The sequence below is a fragment of the Oncorhynchus mykiss genome, chromosome 27, assembly GCF_013265735.2.
Source record: "Oncorhynchus mykiss isolate Arlee chromosome 27, USDA_OmykA_1.1, whole genome shotgun sequence".
Lineage (NCBI taxonomy): Eukaryota > Metazoa > Chordata > Actinopteri > Salmoniformes > Salmonidae > Oncorhynchus > Oncorhynchus mykiss.
Genome location: NC_048591.1, coordinates 25,890,965 through 25,910,284, shown reverse-complemented (window position 1 = coordinate 25,910,284; position 19,320 = coordinate 25,890,965). Strand labels below are relative to the sequence as shown.

General features: G+C 44.4%; 1 protein-coding gene across 1 annotated transcript; it reads left to right on the top strand.

Annotated features, from left to right (window-relative positions):
- The first annotated feature begins 10,427 nt into the window (after window positions 1-10,427).
- On the top strand, window positions 10,428-13,544 carry tirap (toll-interleukin 1 receptor (TIR) domain containing adaptor protein). The gene is made up of 3 exons (XM_021588236.2): window positions 10,428-10,950; window positions 11,668-12,231; window positions 12,372-13,544. The coding sequence occupies exons 1-3, from the start codon at window positions 10,791-10,793 to the stop codon at window positions 12,548-12,550; spliced, it is 903 nt and encodes a 300-aa protein (XP_021443911.2). The 5' UTR covers window positions 10,428-10,790; the 3' UTR covers window positions 12,551-13,544.
- The last annotated feature ends 5,776 nt before the right edge of the window (window positions 13,545-19,320 follow it).

Sequence of the window (19,320 nt, the reverse complement as noted above, 5' to 3'; positions counted from 1 at the left end):
AGGCTCTAGGACCTGAGAGGTTGGTACAGCTTGTGTCAATATTCCATGTAACTCCTTTGCTGAGAAATCTTTCAGCCCCAGGAACCAATCCGCCACATCCACTATGATTTCTATCTTCCTGGACCTTCTCTCCACCTTGGCAGTGCCATTAATTACAATAGCTATAAAGGCCACAATGTCCACCTTCTTAAGCTTTAAAATGTCAGGATCCTGCTGGTGAAAGGCAACCCCTGCAGCCTGCAGTGTAGGCCTATTCAGCACCATGGACTCTTCTGGTGCACCATTCAAACTCTCAACCATTTTACAGCTGCTGCGTATGAAATGCTCTTTACAACCCTGCCTTTGGCCACCTCATTCTCTTTCACCCTTGTGGGGCATTCCAAAGACGTGGTTTCATGGTTCCCACCGCAATCCTATGAGATTTAGGTCAGAGGAAGTTATGTGGAGTAGATTACATTTGGGCACACAGGTTTGAATGATAGGTTGGATGATAGGGAGACATGAAACAGGTCTGTGTGATGAGTGTTTCGTGGAGGAACGATGGAGCATGTGTTGATATTTTGTGAACTGTATGACATAGATATGGAGAGATGTGTGAAATGGTTAGAGAGGCTGGATGGGGTTGGGGTGGTGTAATGGGGGGAGGAAAGGGGGAGGAAGTGGTGTCTAGGGCTCTAATTCAGTTTCTTAGAGGAACATGACTAATGAAGAGAATCAAATCAAATCAAATCAAATTTTATTTGTCACATACACATGGTTAGCAGATGTTAATGCGAGTGTAGCGAAATGCTTGTGCTTCTAGTTCCAACAATGCAGTAATAACCAACAAGTAATCTAACTAACAATTCCAAAACTACTGTCTTGTACACAGTGTAAGAATATGTACATAAGGATGGATATATGAATGAGTGATGGTACAGAGCAGCATAGGCAAGATACATTAGATGGTATTGAGTACAGTATATACATATGAGATGAGTATGTAAACAAAGTGGCATAGTTAAAGTGGCTAGTGATACATGTATTACATAAGGATACAGTCGATGATATAGAGTACAGTATATACGTATGCATATGAGATGAATAATGTAGGGTAAGTAACATTATATAAGGTAGCATTGTTTAAAGTGGCTAGTGATATATTTACATAATTTCCCATCAATTCCCATTATTAAAGTGGCTGGAGTTGAGTCAGTGTCAGTGTGTTGGCAGCAGCCACTCAATGTTAGTGGTGGCTGTTTAACAGTCTGATGGCCTTGAGATAGAAGCTGTTTTTCAGTCTCTCGGTCCCAGCTTTGATGCACCTGTACTGACCTCGCCTTCTGGATGATAGCGGGGTGAACAGGCAGCGGCTCGGGTGGTTGATGTCCTTGATGATCTTTATGGCCTTCCTGTGACATCGGGTGGTGTAGGTGTCCTGGAGGGCAGGTAGTTTGCCCCCGGTGATGCGTTGTGCAGACCTCACTACCCTCTGGAGAGCCTTACGGTTGAGGGCGGAGCAGTTGCCGTACCAGGCGGTGATACAGCCCGCCAATGATGCTCTCGATTGTGCATCTGTAGAAGTTTGTGAGTGCTTTTGGTGACAAGCCGAATTTCCTCCTGAGGTTGAAGAGGCGCTGCTGCGCCTTCTTCACAATGCTGTCTGAGTGAGTGGACCAATTCAGTTTGTCTGTGATGTGTATGCCGAGGAACTTAAAACTTGCTACCCTCTCCACTACTGTTCCATCGATGTGGATAGGGGGGTGTTCCCTCTGCTGTTTCCTGAAGTCCACAATCATCTGTAACGTACAGTAGGTTGGCTGTGACTGGACTCACACTCCAGTACAGTAGGTGGCGGTGTATGCACCCTAAAAGTTGGATGCGATCCAACCCAGTCCTAAAAAAGAATAACAATTCAAATTGATGTGGTGGCAGCTGCAGAAAATTATTTGGGTATACGCATCGGATTCAGTCGATTCAGCCAATGCCATGATTACTGTATATATGTGATGACCTTTGTATGCTTGCAATGCGCAATGATGGAAAAGTACTGGGTAAATGGAGATGTACTGCTTTAGTTCTCAGGCTGAGAATTGTCTGCGCCTGCTGATGGTCACGCAGGCTCAAGGCCGAGATAGTAGAGAGAGAAACCACAGTCTAGACATGTTTTTCTCATTTTAGATAGAATGTTAAGGTATGATTGATGGTAGGTTGTCCACACCAACTAGTATAAGGAGTATTGTCTCCTGTTTCGCCAAACAGATCTTTACTATAGACTACTGAGGTATTCTGTATGTGAATCTTTGTCTGCAATTGCATTTTATTACTAGAGAGTTTTATACCAAGGTTCCTGTGCCTGTGTCATCTATCTGGAAGACTGATTGTCAAAGGAAACTTACATCAACCCATGTAAAGGACTACCCAACACTTCCACAGCTTCTTGCATCTTCCTCATCATACATTTCACATTTCCACCTCTGTTCCATAGAGCCACATCATCAGCATACAAAAAACATTGATTTTCTGTGATTGCCTCAAAGTCATAAACCCCGCCTATTTCTAAAATGTATCTTCTTAAAATGGCAACTTTACCACTTTTCAACCTCATTTTCAATATCTATTGGACAGTGTCAAAATAATGTGAAAATGGCACATTTCTATGTTTTGTAGAAAAAATATAAAGTTAAAAAGTTCTACCCGAAAGTTAAAACTGTCACGACTTCCACCGAAGTTGTTCCCTCTCCTTGTTCGGGCGGCGTTCGGCGGTCTACATCACCGGCTTTCTAGCCGCCACCGATCCATGTTCCATTTTTCCTTTTGTTTCGTCTGTTTACACACCTGGTTCCCATCTCATAATTATGTTCCTTATTTAACCCTCTGGTTTCCCTTTCTGTTTTGTGCGTGATTGTCTTTCGTGTATTCCGGTGTGTTGTATTTTGAGTCCTGTTTTGTTCTTGTTTGGAACGGGATTACGTTTTGGATTGAGTAAATCAGTGATTGTTACTCTCATCTGTGTCCTGCGCCTGACTCCTTCGCTGTCTTTTAGATAGACTCTGACAGAATCACGCACCATAAACATGGAGTCAGCAGGTGCAGCCCAGCCCTCCGCTTCAAATGTAGGAGCACATTCAGCAGCACGTGACCATGCTGCAAACCATGGACCGATGGGAGAGAGGGGGTAACCCGTGCACCCTGTGTCATCTCCTCAGGTTCCACTATTACCTACCGTGATGTCCACCCCTCCGTCATCAGGATCCGGTGAGATTCAGCTCTCGCTTCCGAGGGCGTATGATGAGACAGCTGTCGGGTGTCAGGGGTTCCTACTCCAGCTGGAGCTCTACCTGGCATCTGTCCAGCCAGCCCCTTCGGGATGCGAGAGAGGGAGTGCCCTCATCTCCTGTCTGAAGTAAAGCCCTGGAATGGGCCAACGCCATCTGGGGCAGGGAAGGTCAGACGTTGGATGATTATGAGGAGTTCGCCCGCCGTTTCCGGGCGGTATTCGATCATCACCCGGGGGGAGAGCGGCGGGGGAACGCCTATTTCATCTACGTCAGGGGATGAGTAGCGCTCAAGATTTTGCGCTGGACTTTAGAACTCTGGCGGCCGGCACGGGATGGAATGAGCGGGCCCTGATCGATCACTACAGGTGTAGCTTACGAGAGGACGTTCGTCGGGAGCTAGCCTGCAGGAACACCACCCTTACACTGGACCAGCTGGTGGACCTATCGATCCGGTTAGATAACCTGTTGGCCTCCCGCGGACTTCCTGATCGGGGTCCGTCAGTTCCATCCCCCATCGCTCCTGATCCATCCCCAGGAGGAGTGTTGGTGAGTAGGCACACAGTAAAATACAGTTGCCCGCTACCGCTCATAGCCAGTATGACCGAGTCATTACACAGGGCACGCTTCTTCACAAAATTGGACCTCAGGAGCGCTTACAACCTGGTGCGTATCCGGGCGGGAGATGAGTGGAAGACAGCATTTAGCACCACTTCTGGGCATTATGAGTACCTTGTCATACCGTACCGGTTAATGAATGCTCCATCAGTATTCCAATCCTTTGTAGATGAGATTTTCAGGGACCTCCACGGGCAGGGTGTAGTGGTGTATATAGATGACATTCTAATATACTCCGCTACACACGCCGAGCATGTGTCCCTGGTACGCAGGGTGCTTGGTCGACTGTTGGAACATGACCTGTAAGTCAAGGCTGAGAAATGTCTGTTCTTCCAACAGTTCGTCTCCTTCCTAGGGTACCGCTTTTCCTCGTCATGAGATGAGATGAGAGATGGAGAATGACCGCATTTCAGCCCTGCGTAATTGGCCGACTCCAACCACGGTGAAGGAGGTGCAGCGGTCTTAGGGTTTTCCAACTACTACCGGAGGTTCATCCAGGATTTTGGTCAGGTAGCGGCTCCCATTAACTCACTGCTGAAGGGGGGACCAGTGCGACTGCAGTGGTCAGCTGGGGCGGACAGGGCTTTGGTCACCTGAAGGCTCTGTTTACCTCAGCTCCCGTGCTGGCTCATCCTGATCCCTCCTTAGCGTTCATAATTGAAGTGGACGAGTCCGAGGCAGGGATAGGGGCTGTGCTGTCTCAGCGCTCAGGTACGCCACTAAAGCTCTGTCCCTGTGAATTCTTTTCGAAGAAGCTCAGCCCGACAGAGCGAAACTATGATGTGGGGGACCGGGAGTTGTTGGCTGTTGTCAAGGCTCTGAAAGAGTGGAGACATTGGCTTGAGGGGGCCAGACACCCTTTTCTCATTTGGACTGACCACTGAAATCTGGAGTACATTTGAGCAGCGAGGAGACTGAACCCTCGCCAGGCAAGGTGGGCCATGTTTTTCACCCGCTTTTCTTTCACCCTCTCCTACAGACCAGGTTCCCAGAACGTTAAGGCAGATGCACTGTCCCGGATGTATGACACAGGAGTGGTCCGCAGATCCCGCTCCCATTTTTCCAGCTTCTTGCCTGGTGGCACCAGTGGTGTGGGAGGTGGATGCGGACATCGAACGGCATCACGTTCAGAGCCCACTCCTACCCAGTGTCCGGTTGGGCGTAAGTATGTTCCGTTCGATGTCCGCAATCGTTTGATCTGTTGGGCCCACACTTCACCCTCCTCTGGTCATCCTGGCATCGCTCGGACAGTGCGCTGTCTTGCTGGGAAGTACTGGTAGCCCACGTTAGCCAAGGACGTGAGGGTTTATGTGTCCTCCTGTTCGGTGTGCACACGGTGCAAGGCACCTAGACACCTACCCAGAGGGAAATTACAACCCCTTCCCGTTCCACAGCGAACATGGTGACACCTCTCGGTGGATTTCCTGACGGAGCTTCCACCCTCGCAGGGTAACACTACGATCCTAGTTGTTGTGGATCGGTTTTCTAAGTCCTGCCATCTCCTTCCTTTGCCCGGGCTCCCTACGGCTCTACAGACTGCGTGGGTGCCTGAGGATATTGTTTCTGATCGGGGTCCCCAATTCACGTCTAAAGTCTGGAGGGCGTTTATGGAGCGCCTGCGGGTCTCGGTCAGTCTTACCTCAGGTTTTCACCCTGAGAGCAACGGGCAGGTGGAAAGAGTCAACCAGGAGGTGGGTAGGTTTCTGCAGTCCTATTGCCAGGACCGGCCGGGGGAGTGGGCGGTGTTTCTCCCCTGGGCAGAAATGGCTCAATTCTCCCTCCGCCACTCTTCCACTAACCTGTCACCTTTTCAGTGTGTGCTAGGTTACCAGCCGGTCCGGTCACCATGGCATCAGAGCCAGATCGAGGCTCCTGCGGTGGATGAATGGTTTCGGCACTCGTAGGAGACATGGGACGCTGCCCATGTGCGTCTGCAAAGGGCCATCAGCGGCAGAAGATGAGTGCCGACCACCACCGCAGTGAGGCCCCGGTGTATGCACCGGGGGATCGAATCTGGCTCTCGACGCGAAACCTGCCCCTTCACCTGCCCTGCCGGAAGCTGGGTCCGCGGTTTGTGGGGCCATTCAAAGTCCTTAGGAGAATGAACGAGGTTTGCTGTAGGTTACAGCTCCCACCTGATTACCATATAAACCCCTCGTTCCATGTGTCTCTCCTCAGGCCGGTGGTGGCTGGTCCGCTCCAGCAGTCTGAGGTGCGGGAGGTTCCTCCGCCCCCTCTGGACATCGAGGGGGCCCCGTCGTATACAGTGCGAGCCATCATGTACTCAAGGCGTCGGGCGAGAGGCCTTCAGTACCTCGTGGAGTGGGAGGGGTACAGCCCAGAGGAGAGATGCTGGGTACCGGTGGGGGACATCCTGGACCCTTCGTTACTCCAGGAATTTCACTGACTCCATCCGGATCGCCCTGCGTCTCGTCCCCCGGGACATCCCCGAGGCTGGTGTTGGCGCGCTGCTGGAGCCGCATGCCCGGGGGGGTACTGTCTCGACTTCCACCAAAGTTGTTCCCTCTCCTTGTTCGGGCGGCGTTTAGCCGCCACCGATCCATGTTCCATTTTTCCTTTTGTTTTGTCTGTTTACACACCTGGTTCCCATCTCATAATTATGTTCCTTATTTCACCCTCTGGTTTCCCTTTCTGTTTTGTGCGCGATTGTCTTTCCTGTATTCCGGTGTGTTGTATTTTGAGTCCTGTTTTGTTCTTGTTTGGAATGGGATTTTGTTACGTTTTGGATTGAGTAAATCAGTGATTGTTACTCTCATCTGTGTCCTGCGCCTGACTCCTTCGCTGTCTTTTAGATAGACTCTGACAGAATCACGCACCATAAACATGGAGTCAGCAGGTGCAGCCAGCCCTCCACTTCAAATGGAGGAGCGCATTCAGCAGCACTCGACCATGCTGCAGAGTCTGGGTACAGCCATGGATTGCGTGCTGCAAACATGGACCGATGGGAGAGAGGGGGTTTACCCGTGCACCCTGTGTCATCTCCTCAGGTTCCACCATTACCTACCGTGATGTCCACCCCTCCGTCATCAGGATCCGGTGAGATTCAGCTCTCGCTTCCGAGGGCGTATGATGGGACAGCTGTCGAGTGTCAGGAGTTCCTACTCCAGCTGGAGCTCTACCTGGCATCTGTCCAGCCAGCCCCTTCGGGACGCGAGAGAGTGAGTGCCCTCATCTCCTGTCTGAACAGTAAAGCCCTGGAATGGGCCAACGCCATCTGGGGCAGGGAAGGTCAGACGTTGGATGATTATGAGGAGTTCGCCCGCTGTTTCCGGCCGGTATTCGATCATCACCTGGGGGGAGAGCGGCAGGGGAACGCCTATTTCATCTACGTCAGGGGATGAGGAGCGCTCAAGATTTTGCGCTGGACTTTAGAACTCTGGCGGCCGGCACGGGATGGAATGAGCGGGCCCTGATCGATCACTACAGGTGTAGCTTACGAGAGGACGTTCGTCGGGAGCTAGCCTGCAGGAACACCACCCTTACACTGGACCAGCTGGTGGACCTATCGATCCGGTTGGATAACCTGTTGGCCTCCCGCGGACTTCCTGATCGGGGTCCGTCAGTTCCATCCCCCATCGCTCCTGATCCATCCCCAGGAGGTAGAGGTATCAGGCGGAGTGTTGGTGAGTAGGCACACCACTCACCCAGAGCTCCCTGTTGCACACGTGGCTGTCGCTAGAATTTCAGAGTTTTCCCCACGTTCCCAGCATAAGGCGCTAGTAGATTCAGGCACTGTTGGGAACTTTATCGACCATTCCTTTGCTATGAGATTAGGGATCCCTATTGTGTCTGTTGATGTTCCCTTCCCTATACAGTGCCTTGCGAAAGTATTCGGCCCCCTTGAACTTTGCGACCTTTTGTCACATTTCAGGCTTCAAACATAAAGATATAAAACTGTATTTTTTGTGAAGAATCAACAACAAGTGGGAACAAATCATGAAGTGGAACGACATTTATTGGATATTTCAAACTTTTTTAACAAATCAAAAACTGAAAAATTGGGCGTGCAAAATTATTCAGCCCCTTTACTTTCAGTGCAGCAAACTCTCTCCAGAAGTTCAGTGAGGATCTCTGAATGATCCAATGTTGACCTAAATGACTAATGATGATAAATACAATCCACCTGTGTGTAATCAAGTCTCCGTATAAATGCACCTGCACTGTGATAGTTTCAGAGGTCCGTTAAAAGCGCAGAGAGCATCATGAAGAACAAGGAACACACCAGGCAGGTCCGAGATACTGTTGTGAAGAAGTTTAAAGCCGGATTTGGATACAAAAAGATTTCCCAAGCTTTAAACATCCCAAGGAGCACTGTGCAAGCGATAATATTGAAATGGAAGGAGTATCAGACCACTGCAAATCTACCAAGACCTGGCCGTCCCTCTAAACTTTCAGCTCATACAAGGAGAAGACTGATCAGAGATGCAACCAAGAGGCCCATGATCACTCTGGATGAACTGCAGAGATCTACAGCTGAGGTGGGAGACTCTGTCCATAGGACAACAATCAGTCGTATATTGCAAAAATCTGGCCTTTATGGAAGAGTGGCAAGAAGAAAGACATTTCTTAAAGATATCCATAAAAAGTGTTGTTTAAAGTTTGCCACAAGCCACCTGGGAGACACACCAAACATGTGGAAGAAGGTGCTCTGGTCAGATGAAACCAAAATTGAACTTTTTGGCAACAATGCAAAACGTTATGTTTGGCGTAAAAGCAACACAGCTCATCACCCTGAACACACCATCCCCACTGTCAAACATGGTGGTGGCAGCATCATGGTTTGGGCCTGCTTTTCTTCAGCAGGGACAGGGAAGATGGTTAAAATTGATGGGAAGATGGATGGAGCCAAATACAGGACCATTCTGGAAGAAAACCTGATGGAGTCTGCAAAAGACCTGAGACTGGGACGGAGATTTGTCTTCCAACAAGACAATGATCCAAAACATAAAGCAAAATCTACAATGGAATGGTTCAAAAATAAACATATCCAGGTGTTAGAATGGCCAAGTCAAAGTCCAGACCTGAATCCAATCGAGAATCTGTGGAAAGAACTGAAAACTGCTGTTCACAAATGCTCTCCATCCAACCTCACTGAGCTCGAGCTGTTTTGCAAGGAGGAATGGGAAAAAAATTCAGTCTCTCGATGTGCAAAACTGATAGAGACATACCACAAGCGACTTACAGCTGTAATCGCAGCAAAAGGTGGCGCTACAAAGTATTAACTTAAGGGGGCTGAATAATTTTGCACGCCCAATTTTTCAGTTTTTGATTTGTTAAAAAAGTTTGAAATATCCAATAAATGTCGTTCCATTTCATGATTGTGTCCCACTTGTTGTTGATTCTTCACAAAAAAATACAGTTTTATATCTTTATGTTTGAAGCCTGAAATGTGGCAAAAGGTCGCAAAGTTCAAGGGGGCCGAATACTTTCGCAAGCCACTGTACATGCCTTAGACAGTCATCCTTTGGGGTCGGGCTAATTAGGGAGGTCACAGCTCCGCTCACTATGATAACGTCGGAGAGTCATAGGGAGCAAATTAGTCTCTTCCTAATTGACTCTCCTGCGTTCCCTTTTATGTTGGGGATTCCCTGGTTGGCTTTGCATGACCCAACTATTTCGTGGCAACAGAGTTCTTTCAAGGGATTGTCCCGTCAGGTCTCAGGGAGGTGTGTAGGTGTTTCCTTAGGTGCCACTACAGTGGAAAGTCCAAACCAGGTCTCCACCATGCACATCCCCCCCCCCCCCCCCCCCCCCCCCCCCCGAATACACACTATTAGTTTTGTGATGACATGGAGAGCAAGAAAATACCATCCCTCTGGCCAAAACCCCCCCACCCCCCCACCCGCGTGTGGGGTGTTTCGCTTCCTCTTCCATCTGTAAATGAGCTATGTGCAATGCAAAACACAAATCTTGTTGCAGATCAGATGGTTCTATGGTACTAGAATTACTGCTATGGGATCAACTCACATACAATACTGACATGTAGGCCTATCCCTAGCCAAAGAAAGTTCCTCCTCTGCCCTTTTCTTTGCTCCAAAATTAAAGTTTACAGTATGTTTGTCCTCTTGGACAAGGTGCTAAATCCATCTTTCTGATGAAGTGTCTGTCATTTATTAAAGGCTTAGGCCATTTTAGAGTTATTTTACCAATCACACATGGAAACGTACATTATTTTGTAATTTTCTCACTTTTCAAAAGTAGGTTGTGTCATATTATGCACTTAGTGGTGTGTCAATCTCCTTGAAAGACTGACATTTGGTTGAAAGACGGATGTTCTTAACCACTAAAAGGACACACTTTTGCTGATGAGAGGTTTTGGTCTGTATTCATACTTCCTTCAAATAACATAATAGGCTACTATCACTATGGCTTGCGGTGTTGAGAAATAAATACAGTAGCCTACATGCATGACGGACCATTAAACAGCTATACATCACACGTTGTGCCACAGCTTGTCTGTGAAAGTTGTGGCTAAAAGAGTAACTGCATGACTTCCTTCCTGTTGCGTACATAGTTCCCTAAAATATTTGATTACCTACTGAATGATTTGATTCTAACCCAGACAAGAATAATGACTCTGGAGTTGGACGGATGGACGATCAAGTAGCCGACGTTAGAAAACATGCTGCAGTTGGATTATTTTTAGTCTGTGGAGGTATAGGCTAGACCTCTCCTGCCCTGCACTATGGAAAAACGTATCTATATTGCAATTTAATGAGAGACATTGTGCCTTGTAGGAATCAAGACATTTAGACAAACAGTGAGCTGCAGCTGCTACAGATTCAGCTTCCTCTTTTTCTGCTGGGAGTATCAGGGAACCCTTTGGTGTGTTTTACGACATTTTTTGTAGTTAATGTATTTAACTTTTCTTTTTTGCTTCAATAATGAGAATTGATGTTTTATGTGATCAACTCTGTTAAGTGCTTAGTGTGTATACAGAGCAGCACATCTATTAAAAGAAAGAAATCAAATGCAAAGGATATTACAGTACAGTTTTTCTTATTGGAGGTACAACATTGCAATAGTCTGGAGAATGATGTCAAGAGCATGTACGGTAAGTTGAAATACTTTTTCCCTAAACCACGTGTACTGTTTGTAGATGATCAACTTAACAAAAATAACATCTATTCACAAATTTGATATAAACTTGCCTGTTTTGATACAGTTATGATGTGAAAGAACCAGTGCTGAAAAAAGTACCCAATTGTCATACTTAATAGAAAATGTTTCAGGTAAAAGTGAAAGTCACCCAGTAAAATACTATTTGAGTCTAAAAGTAAAAGTATTTGGTTTGAAATATACTTAATTATAAAAAGTAAATGTAATTGCTAAAATTACTTACGAAGCGAAAGTAAAAGTACAAATCACTCAATTTCTTATGATGGAACTATTTTCTTATATTGTTTTATTTACGGATAACCAAGGCACACTCAGACATCATTTATAAACGAAGCATGTGTGTTTAGTGCATTGGTCAGATCAGAGGAAGTTGGGATGATCAGGGATGTTCTCTTGATAACTGCGTGAATTGGACCATTTTTCTGTCCTGCTAAGCATTCAAAATGTAGCAAGTACTTTTGGCTGTCAGGGAAAATGTATGGAGTAAAAATTACATTATTTTCTTTAGGAATGTAGTGAAGTGAAAGTAAAATATAAATAGTTAAATAGAATACAAATACCCAAAATAACTACTTATGTAGTCCTTTAAAGTATTTTTACTTAAGTAGTTTGCACCACTGGAAAGAACCCATGTTTAATTCTCTTGTTTCAGGTTGGTTCCGTCGACTCTTAGTGAAAAAAGAGTCTCCACAGAGCAGCTCCTCTCCACATGTACAGGTCAGGACTCCATCCCCTTCTGTCGATGGTGCCTCATCATTGGTTCCCACCTCCACTCCTAACCCACCACCACCTTTTCTGAGCTCTATGATTCGTTGGAGCCAGACCTACGACTTGTGTGTGTGCCATAGCCCTGTCGACATCGAAGAAGCCATCCGTCTGGCCACTTACCTGGAGAAACCGGCATGTGGCCTGCGCTGTTTCCTGCGGCAACGTGACGCCAGCGTGGGGGGTGCCATCCCCACCGAGCTATGCCAGGCTGTGCAGAACAGCCATTGCTGGGCCCTTCTGATCACCCCCAACTTCCTGCTGGATGACTGGTGCCAGTACATGATGCACCAGGCACTGTCTGAGGGGCCCATGTCCAACCGGATCATTCCCCTGGTCCTCAACCTGTCTTACTCTCAGTACCCAAAGGAGCTACGCTTTTACTACTACAAAGACCTGAGCAAGAACCCAGAGCGAGGCTACACACAGGTGTACAAGACAGTGCTGAAGTGTGAGTAGTAAAAGTCTGGTACAATTCTTCAGCTATTATTAAGAGTCTGTGTGGTTGTTGACAAAGAGTAATCTGTCAACAACAACTAGAGACACGTTCAAATCTATGGCTGAATAACCTCTTTGTGCTTTCCTTTGTAGACTTGGAGGACATGGATGAAAAAGATGCTGCTAAAGTTGATTGCAACATGCACAGTACTAGCAATAGATTGGAAGGGGCATCCTGTTTTCCAAGGACAAAACTGTCATCAAACTATCAGAATTCTGAGCCTCTGCTTTCACTTCAGGAGATTGAGAGGACAGAGGCTGCAGATTCATAGGACTATTGTACATCACACACTGGAGGCTGCTGAGGTGAGAACAGCTCATAATAATGGATGGAATGGAGCAAATGTAATGGCATCAAACCCCTGGAAACCATGTGGTTGATGTATTTGATACCATTCATTACCACAAGCTCGTTCTCCCCAATTAAGGTACCACCAACCTCGTGTGAAATCACACGAGAGCTAGAATAAAGAAGGGGCTGACTGACTTAGGGAAATCCCCTTACAAAAACAATCAACTGGGCACACACTGGTTGAATCAACACTGTTTCTACATAATTTCAATAAAATAAAATAAAATAATGTTGAACCAACGTATAATAGACGTTGAATTGAGGCCTTTGACCAGTGGGACTGCACTGGTTGACTGATCTGACATGACCACAATTAACTTATTTTTTATATCGAGTTTCTTATCACAAATGTAAATATTAATACATCTAATCCATTTTGTTGTGTGCAGACTTGCGATCTCAATGTACACTGATTCACACACGGTGCTCAAAAGCCAGAGTTATGTGCAATAGAAACCTACTTGGACTGGGTTTTCAGTGGAATAATATGTAATCCAACATGGGAGAGTGAAGCAAGATAGTAGAGCAGAACATCCCTTTGGTACAAATGATGTTGCTCTGATATGTCATAACCAATGATGTGTATTAACCCTGGATGACTAACAGGGGGCGCTGTATTGAAGCCACCGGGCAACCATATTGGCACTTCTCCTCAAGCGTAAAAATATTTTGGAAGCTATAAGAAATGTATTTATTAACGTCTACATTCGTTTTTTATATGATTATTCTATTACAGACACCTTAATGCATACTTTAAAATTACATTATGTGAGCTAAAAATAAAAATTAAAAACTATATGCAAATATTTTCCTTCAAGTATTTTTTTAGAGAGTACTAATGTTACTGTCCCCACTACTTTATTTAAAGGGGAGATCAAGCGGATCCTAACTGTTATAAGCCTATTTCTATTTTGCCCTGTTTATCAAAAGTGTTGGAAAGACTTGTCAACAATCAACTGACTGGCTTTCTTGATGTCTATAATATTCTCTCTGGTATGCAATCTGGTTTCCGCTCAGGTTATGAATGTGTCACTGCAACCTTAAAGGTCCTCAATGACGTCACCATTGCCCTTGATTCTAAGCAATGTTGAGCTGCTATTTTTATTGACTTGGCCAAAGCTTTTGATACAGTGGACATTCTTGTGGGCTGGCTAAGGAGTATTGGTGTCTCTGAGGGGTCTTTGGTCTGGTTTGCTAACTACCTCTCTCAAAGAGTGCAGTGTATAAAGTCAGAACATCTGCTGTCTCAGCCACTGCCTGTCAGCAAGAGAGTACCCCAAGACTCGAGCCTAGGCCCCAATCTCTTCTCAAATTACATCAACAACATAGCTCAGGCAGAAGGAAGCTCTCGCTCATCCATTTATATGCAAATGTTACAGTCTTATACTCAGCTGGCCCCTCCCCGGATTTTGTGATAAACGCTCTACAACAAAGCTTTCTTAGTGTACAACAAGCTTTCTCTGCCCTTAACCTTGTTCTGAACACCTCCAAAACAAAGGTAATTTGGTTTGGTAAGAATAATGCCCCTCTCCCATTAAGGTGTGATTACTACCTCTGAGGGTTTAGAGTTTGAGGTAGTCACTTAATACAAGTACTTGGGAGTATGGCTAGACAGTACACTGTCCTTCTCTCAGCACATAACAAAGTTGCAGGCTAAAGTTAAATCTAGACGTGGTTTCCTCTATCGTAAATTGCTCCTCTTTCACCCCAGCTGCCAAACTAACCCTGATTCAGATAACCATCCTACCCATGCTAGATTACAGAGATGTACTTTATAGATCGGCAGGTAAGGGTGGTCTCGAGTGGCTAGATATCCTTTACCATTCAGACATCAGATTTGCTACCAATGCTCTTTATAGGACACATCACTGCACTCTATACTCCTCTGTAAAGTGGTCATCTCTGTACACATGTCGCAAGACCCACTGATTGATGCTTATTTATAAAACCCTCTTAGGCCTCACTCCCCCATATCTGAGATATCTACTGCAGCCCTCATCCTCCACATACAACACCCGTTCTGCCAGTCACATTCTGTTAAAGGTCCCCAAAGCACATACATCCCTGGGTCGCTCATCTTTTCAGTTCGCTGCAGTTAGCGACTTGAACGAGCTGCAACAAACACTCAAACTGGACAGTTTTATCTCCATCTCTTCATTCAAAGACTCAATCATGGACACTCTTACTGACAGTTGTGGCTGCTTTGTGTGATGTATTGTTGTCTCTACCTTCTTGCCCTTTGTGCTGTTGTCTTTAACCAATAATGTTTGTACCATGTTTTTTGCTGCTACCATGTTGTGCTGCTGTCATGCTGTGTTGCTACCCTGCTGTGTTGTCATGTTTTGCTGCCTTTCTATGTTGTTGTCTTAGGTCTCTCTTTATCTAGGGTTGTAGCATCACTCTTGTCATGATTTGTGTTCTGTCCTATATTTTTTTGCCCCCGTCCCTGCAGGAGGCCTTTTGCCTTTTTGGTAGGCTGTCATTGTAAATAAGAATTTGGTCTTAACTGACTTGCCTAGATTAATAACTGACTTGCCTAGATTAATAAATGTTCAATAAAATACATTTTAAAAATCCACAAAAATACTTATATACAATTTTGTCAAATACATAAAATTTTGTTGAAATACTGTAGAATTCCATTTATTTCTATGGAGGACTGCTCCTACTAGGGAGTGCCAATATGGCCGACCGGTGGCTTCAAAACCTCTCAATGGCCAAATCCAATCAAATCAAATCAAATTTTATTTGTCACATACGCATGGTTAGCAGATGTTAATGCGAGTGTAGCGAAATGCTTGTGCTTCTAGTTCCGACAATGCAGTAATAACAAGTAATCTAACTAACAATTCCAAAACTACTGTCTTGTACACAGTGTAAGGGGATAAAGAATATGTACATAAGGATATATGAATGAGTGATGGTACAGAGCAGCATAGGCAAGATACAGTAGATGGTATCGAGTACAGTATGTACAAATGAGATGAGTATGTAAACAAAGTGGCATAGTTTAAAGTGGCTAGTGATACATGTATTACATAAGGATACAGTCGATGATATAGAGTACAGTATATACGTATGCATATGAGATGAATAATGTAGGGTAAGTAACATTATATAAGGTAGCATTGTTTAAAGTGGCTAGTGATATATTTACATCATTTCCCATCAATTCCCATTATTAAAGTGGCTGGAGTTGAGTCAGTGTCAGTGTGTTGACAACAGCCACTCAGTGTTAGTGGTGGCTGTTTAACAGTCTGATGGCCTTGAGATAGAAGCTGTTTTTCAGTCTCTCGGTCCCAGCTTTGATGCACCTGTACTGACCTCGCCTTCTGGATGATAGCGGGGTGAACAGGCAGTGGCTCGGGTGGTTGATGTCCTTGATGATCTTTATGGCCTTCCTGTGACATCGGGTGGTGTAGGTGTCCTGGAGGGCAGGTAGTTTGCCCCCGGTGATGCGTTGTGCAGACCTCACTACCCTCTGAAGAGCCTTACGGTTGAGGGCGGTGCAGTTGCCATACCAGGCGGTGATACAGCCCGCCAGGATGCTCTCGATTATGCATCTGTAGAAGTTTGTGAGTGCTTTTGGTGACAAGCCGAATTTCTTCAGCCTCCTGAGGTTGAAGAGGTGCTGCTGCGCCTTCTTCACGATGCTGTCTGTGTGAGTGGACCAATTCAGTTTGTCTGTGATGTGTATGCCGAGGAACTTAAAACTTGCTACCCTCTCCACTACTGTTCCATCGATGTGGATAGGGGGGTGTTCCCTCTGCTGTTTCCTGAAGTCCACAATGCATACCAATGCATACCAAATAGAAATCCAGGGTTTATATAAGTCATTGGTCATAACAAGGATGAATAATCAGCTTTCCTACCTTAAAGGGGAAGTTCACCCATTTTTACGTGGCCTTATCTTCACTCTTTCTGTGCTTCTGTTGATCGCCCAAACTGTTTTTTATATATTTAGTTTTCTTAGAGAGAAAATTGGAATTCACATTTTGCTCTCATCACTTGCTAAAAGACTACAATGCATTATGAAAATGTGTAGAAAGAAGCATGTTATGAAACGCTTTAAATCAGAATATTATTCTGTATAATGTCTCTGCACTCAATTTGAGAGAAATGTCCACTGTCCCATAAATCCATATTTGCATAATTTTGTTGTTGTAAATAGCATCATTCAAACATGAATTTATTGAACAGTGGGGGGAAAAAAACAAAGATTGAGTGTAGCGACATCCAGAATGAGATTCTGATGTAATATGAGTTGGTTTGGAGTGTTTTTGAGCATTTTATAACATACTTTAGACACGTTTTCATACTGCATTGTAGTCAAAGTGACAACCAATTTTCTCTCTAACAAAACATTGTTTTTTTTTATATTTGGAGGGGGATCAACTACAAGCACAGAAAGAGTAAAAATAATGCCACGTTAAAATGTGTGAATTTCCCCTTTAAGGTAGGAAGGCTGATGATTCATCCTTGTTACGATGAATTACATATAAATGCTGGATTGCTGATGGTATCCATTGGCCATTGAGAGCGTTTGAAGCCACCGGTCAGCCATATTGCCCTTTAATGACAACCTGAAATGGAAAGGAAAGAAAAACGCTTGTTGTTAGTATCTACCACTAGATGACATATGTCGGACACATTTTATCACTGGAGAATGGTATGCAATGAATTAATGTTCATGAGTCTTGTTTTTTGCTAAATATAATCAGCAGATTGAAATGTCACAATACTAACCACACCACACATCAGCACAGACACTGCACATAACATGAAGCATCATCCGTGATCAATTTGTATTGCAGCCTTACATATTCATCTCTATTCCCAAGAACCATCAACATTTTCCTTGGCCAGGGGAAGAAAAAAAATCTGTTTTTTGTTGTCTTCCCTGCAGTGTTGTAATTAGGGTTCTGAGACATATGATTTTTGACATTAAGTGGCTTTAGCTAAGCTTATATTGGAGTTGGACATTGCAAATTACCTTTTGATCAGGCTTTTAGGTAGGATGATGCCATGGCTTTGGCAAGGGCAGTGTTCTGGTAATAACCACACTGACAAACAGGATAGTTTTTCATTTTTCAAATTAAGTTATTAAGCTGTTCCATGCTTAGTAATTTTATTGAATTAGCTAGATTATATAATCTTTATATAATATAAATGATCTATTGTATTACTTCCATTGCACCTGTGATACTGAATGTGTGAAAGGCAGGGCCTTTTTCTAACAAATCTGTCAATTTATTTAGTTAAATCAATAATCAAGGTGGACAGAATACAAAGTTATACAAATACTTTCCCCCTCCAAAATCTATTTTAATGATGTGATCGCTGCTACGGATTAAAGCAGTTTAAAAGGCATTTGAAATTAAGCTCTCTGTAAAAGGCCCTCCACAAAGGTCCCTTTAATGTTTTTTGGGGGCCAAGCCAACTTTGTGGCACAAATGAAAACCAGGATTAATCTTTGAAAGGCACATATACTCTAAGAAGGTTGTGTTGCCAGAATCAAGCATCGTTCCCTTTATGACAATGCAAATGAGATATGAAAATGCACCTTCTACAGAGGCCACCATTTCCCTGCTAACTTAGGCTTTTCTCTCTATGATAAGGTCTAAGTACATACTAGGGAAATGTGCAATAGCAACACCTTTGTAAACCACAGTGAGGGAAAAGGAGACACCCTTAAGTTTGTAAAGTTTCACACAGTAGATATGACCTAATTACTATTACCTTAGTCAGGAATATGTGCAAAGACACACACAGCAGAGACTGCAAGATGTAGATTACTTGCACTTCAAATGTGATGTGAAAACTGAAATGGAAAACGGACTTCTCCCACGCAGTTACAACCAAGCAGAGATGGGCAGTTCTCCTATCTGTTTTTTACAGGGCTCTGACACTGCCCTTGGTCAAAGAAGAAGCAAACATTTGCTCTCCATTTGGTTATTGGCTTTCAAAGTTTGCAGTCTGATGTCAGGAATTAGAAGTTCAAAGTCCAGTAAATTTAGGACAGGGGTGGATCCATTTTGTTACATTAGACATCTACAGTATCATAAAATTACAACTTAATACAATACGAGAAGGTAATGATACATTTATTCTGAAGTTGAGCAACATTTACATATGAAAGAGACATTCCTCTTGAGTATCTCTTTTCCCCTTACAAATAAAAATCCTGTGTGCACACAGCAGGTAATACCAACCTGACCTAGCGCTACAATATTCTCGCTTCACTCAAATATGTTGGCATATTGTTCAGGGTAGTGGTTAGAGCGTTCTGCCCCTGAACAGGCAGTTAACCCACTGTTCCTAGGCCATCATTGAAAATAATAATTTGTTCTTAACTGACTTGCCTAGTAAAGAAAAAAAAGAGCTAAACCTGCTCATGGATCTCATGAACAAATGAGAGAGTTCTGGATATTTCTTCCCTTTGGGCATCAGCCTTCTCACTCAGGCTCAAGGACAAACGCTGCCCACTAGCTCTATCAGACAAAACAAATCCAATATTGTCAACTGTGGGTGATGCCATTTTCTCATCACACATTTTTTATTTTTGAATAAATATAAATAAATAGGCTATTATAAAATATGACTTGAGAATGTGTGAAAATGTTTGTAGTTCACAGGAAAAAAGCACATTTAATTGTACTTACTTCAGAACTACTTTAAATACAGACAGCA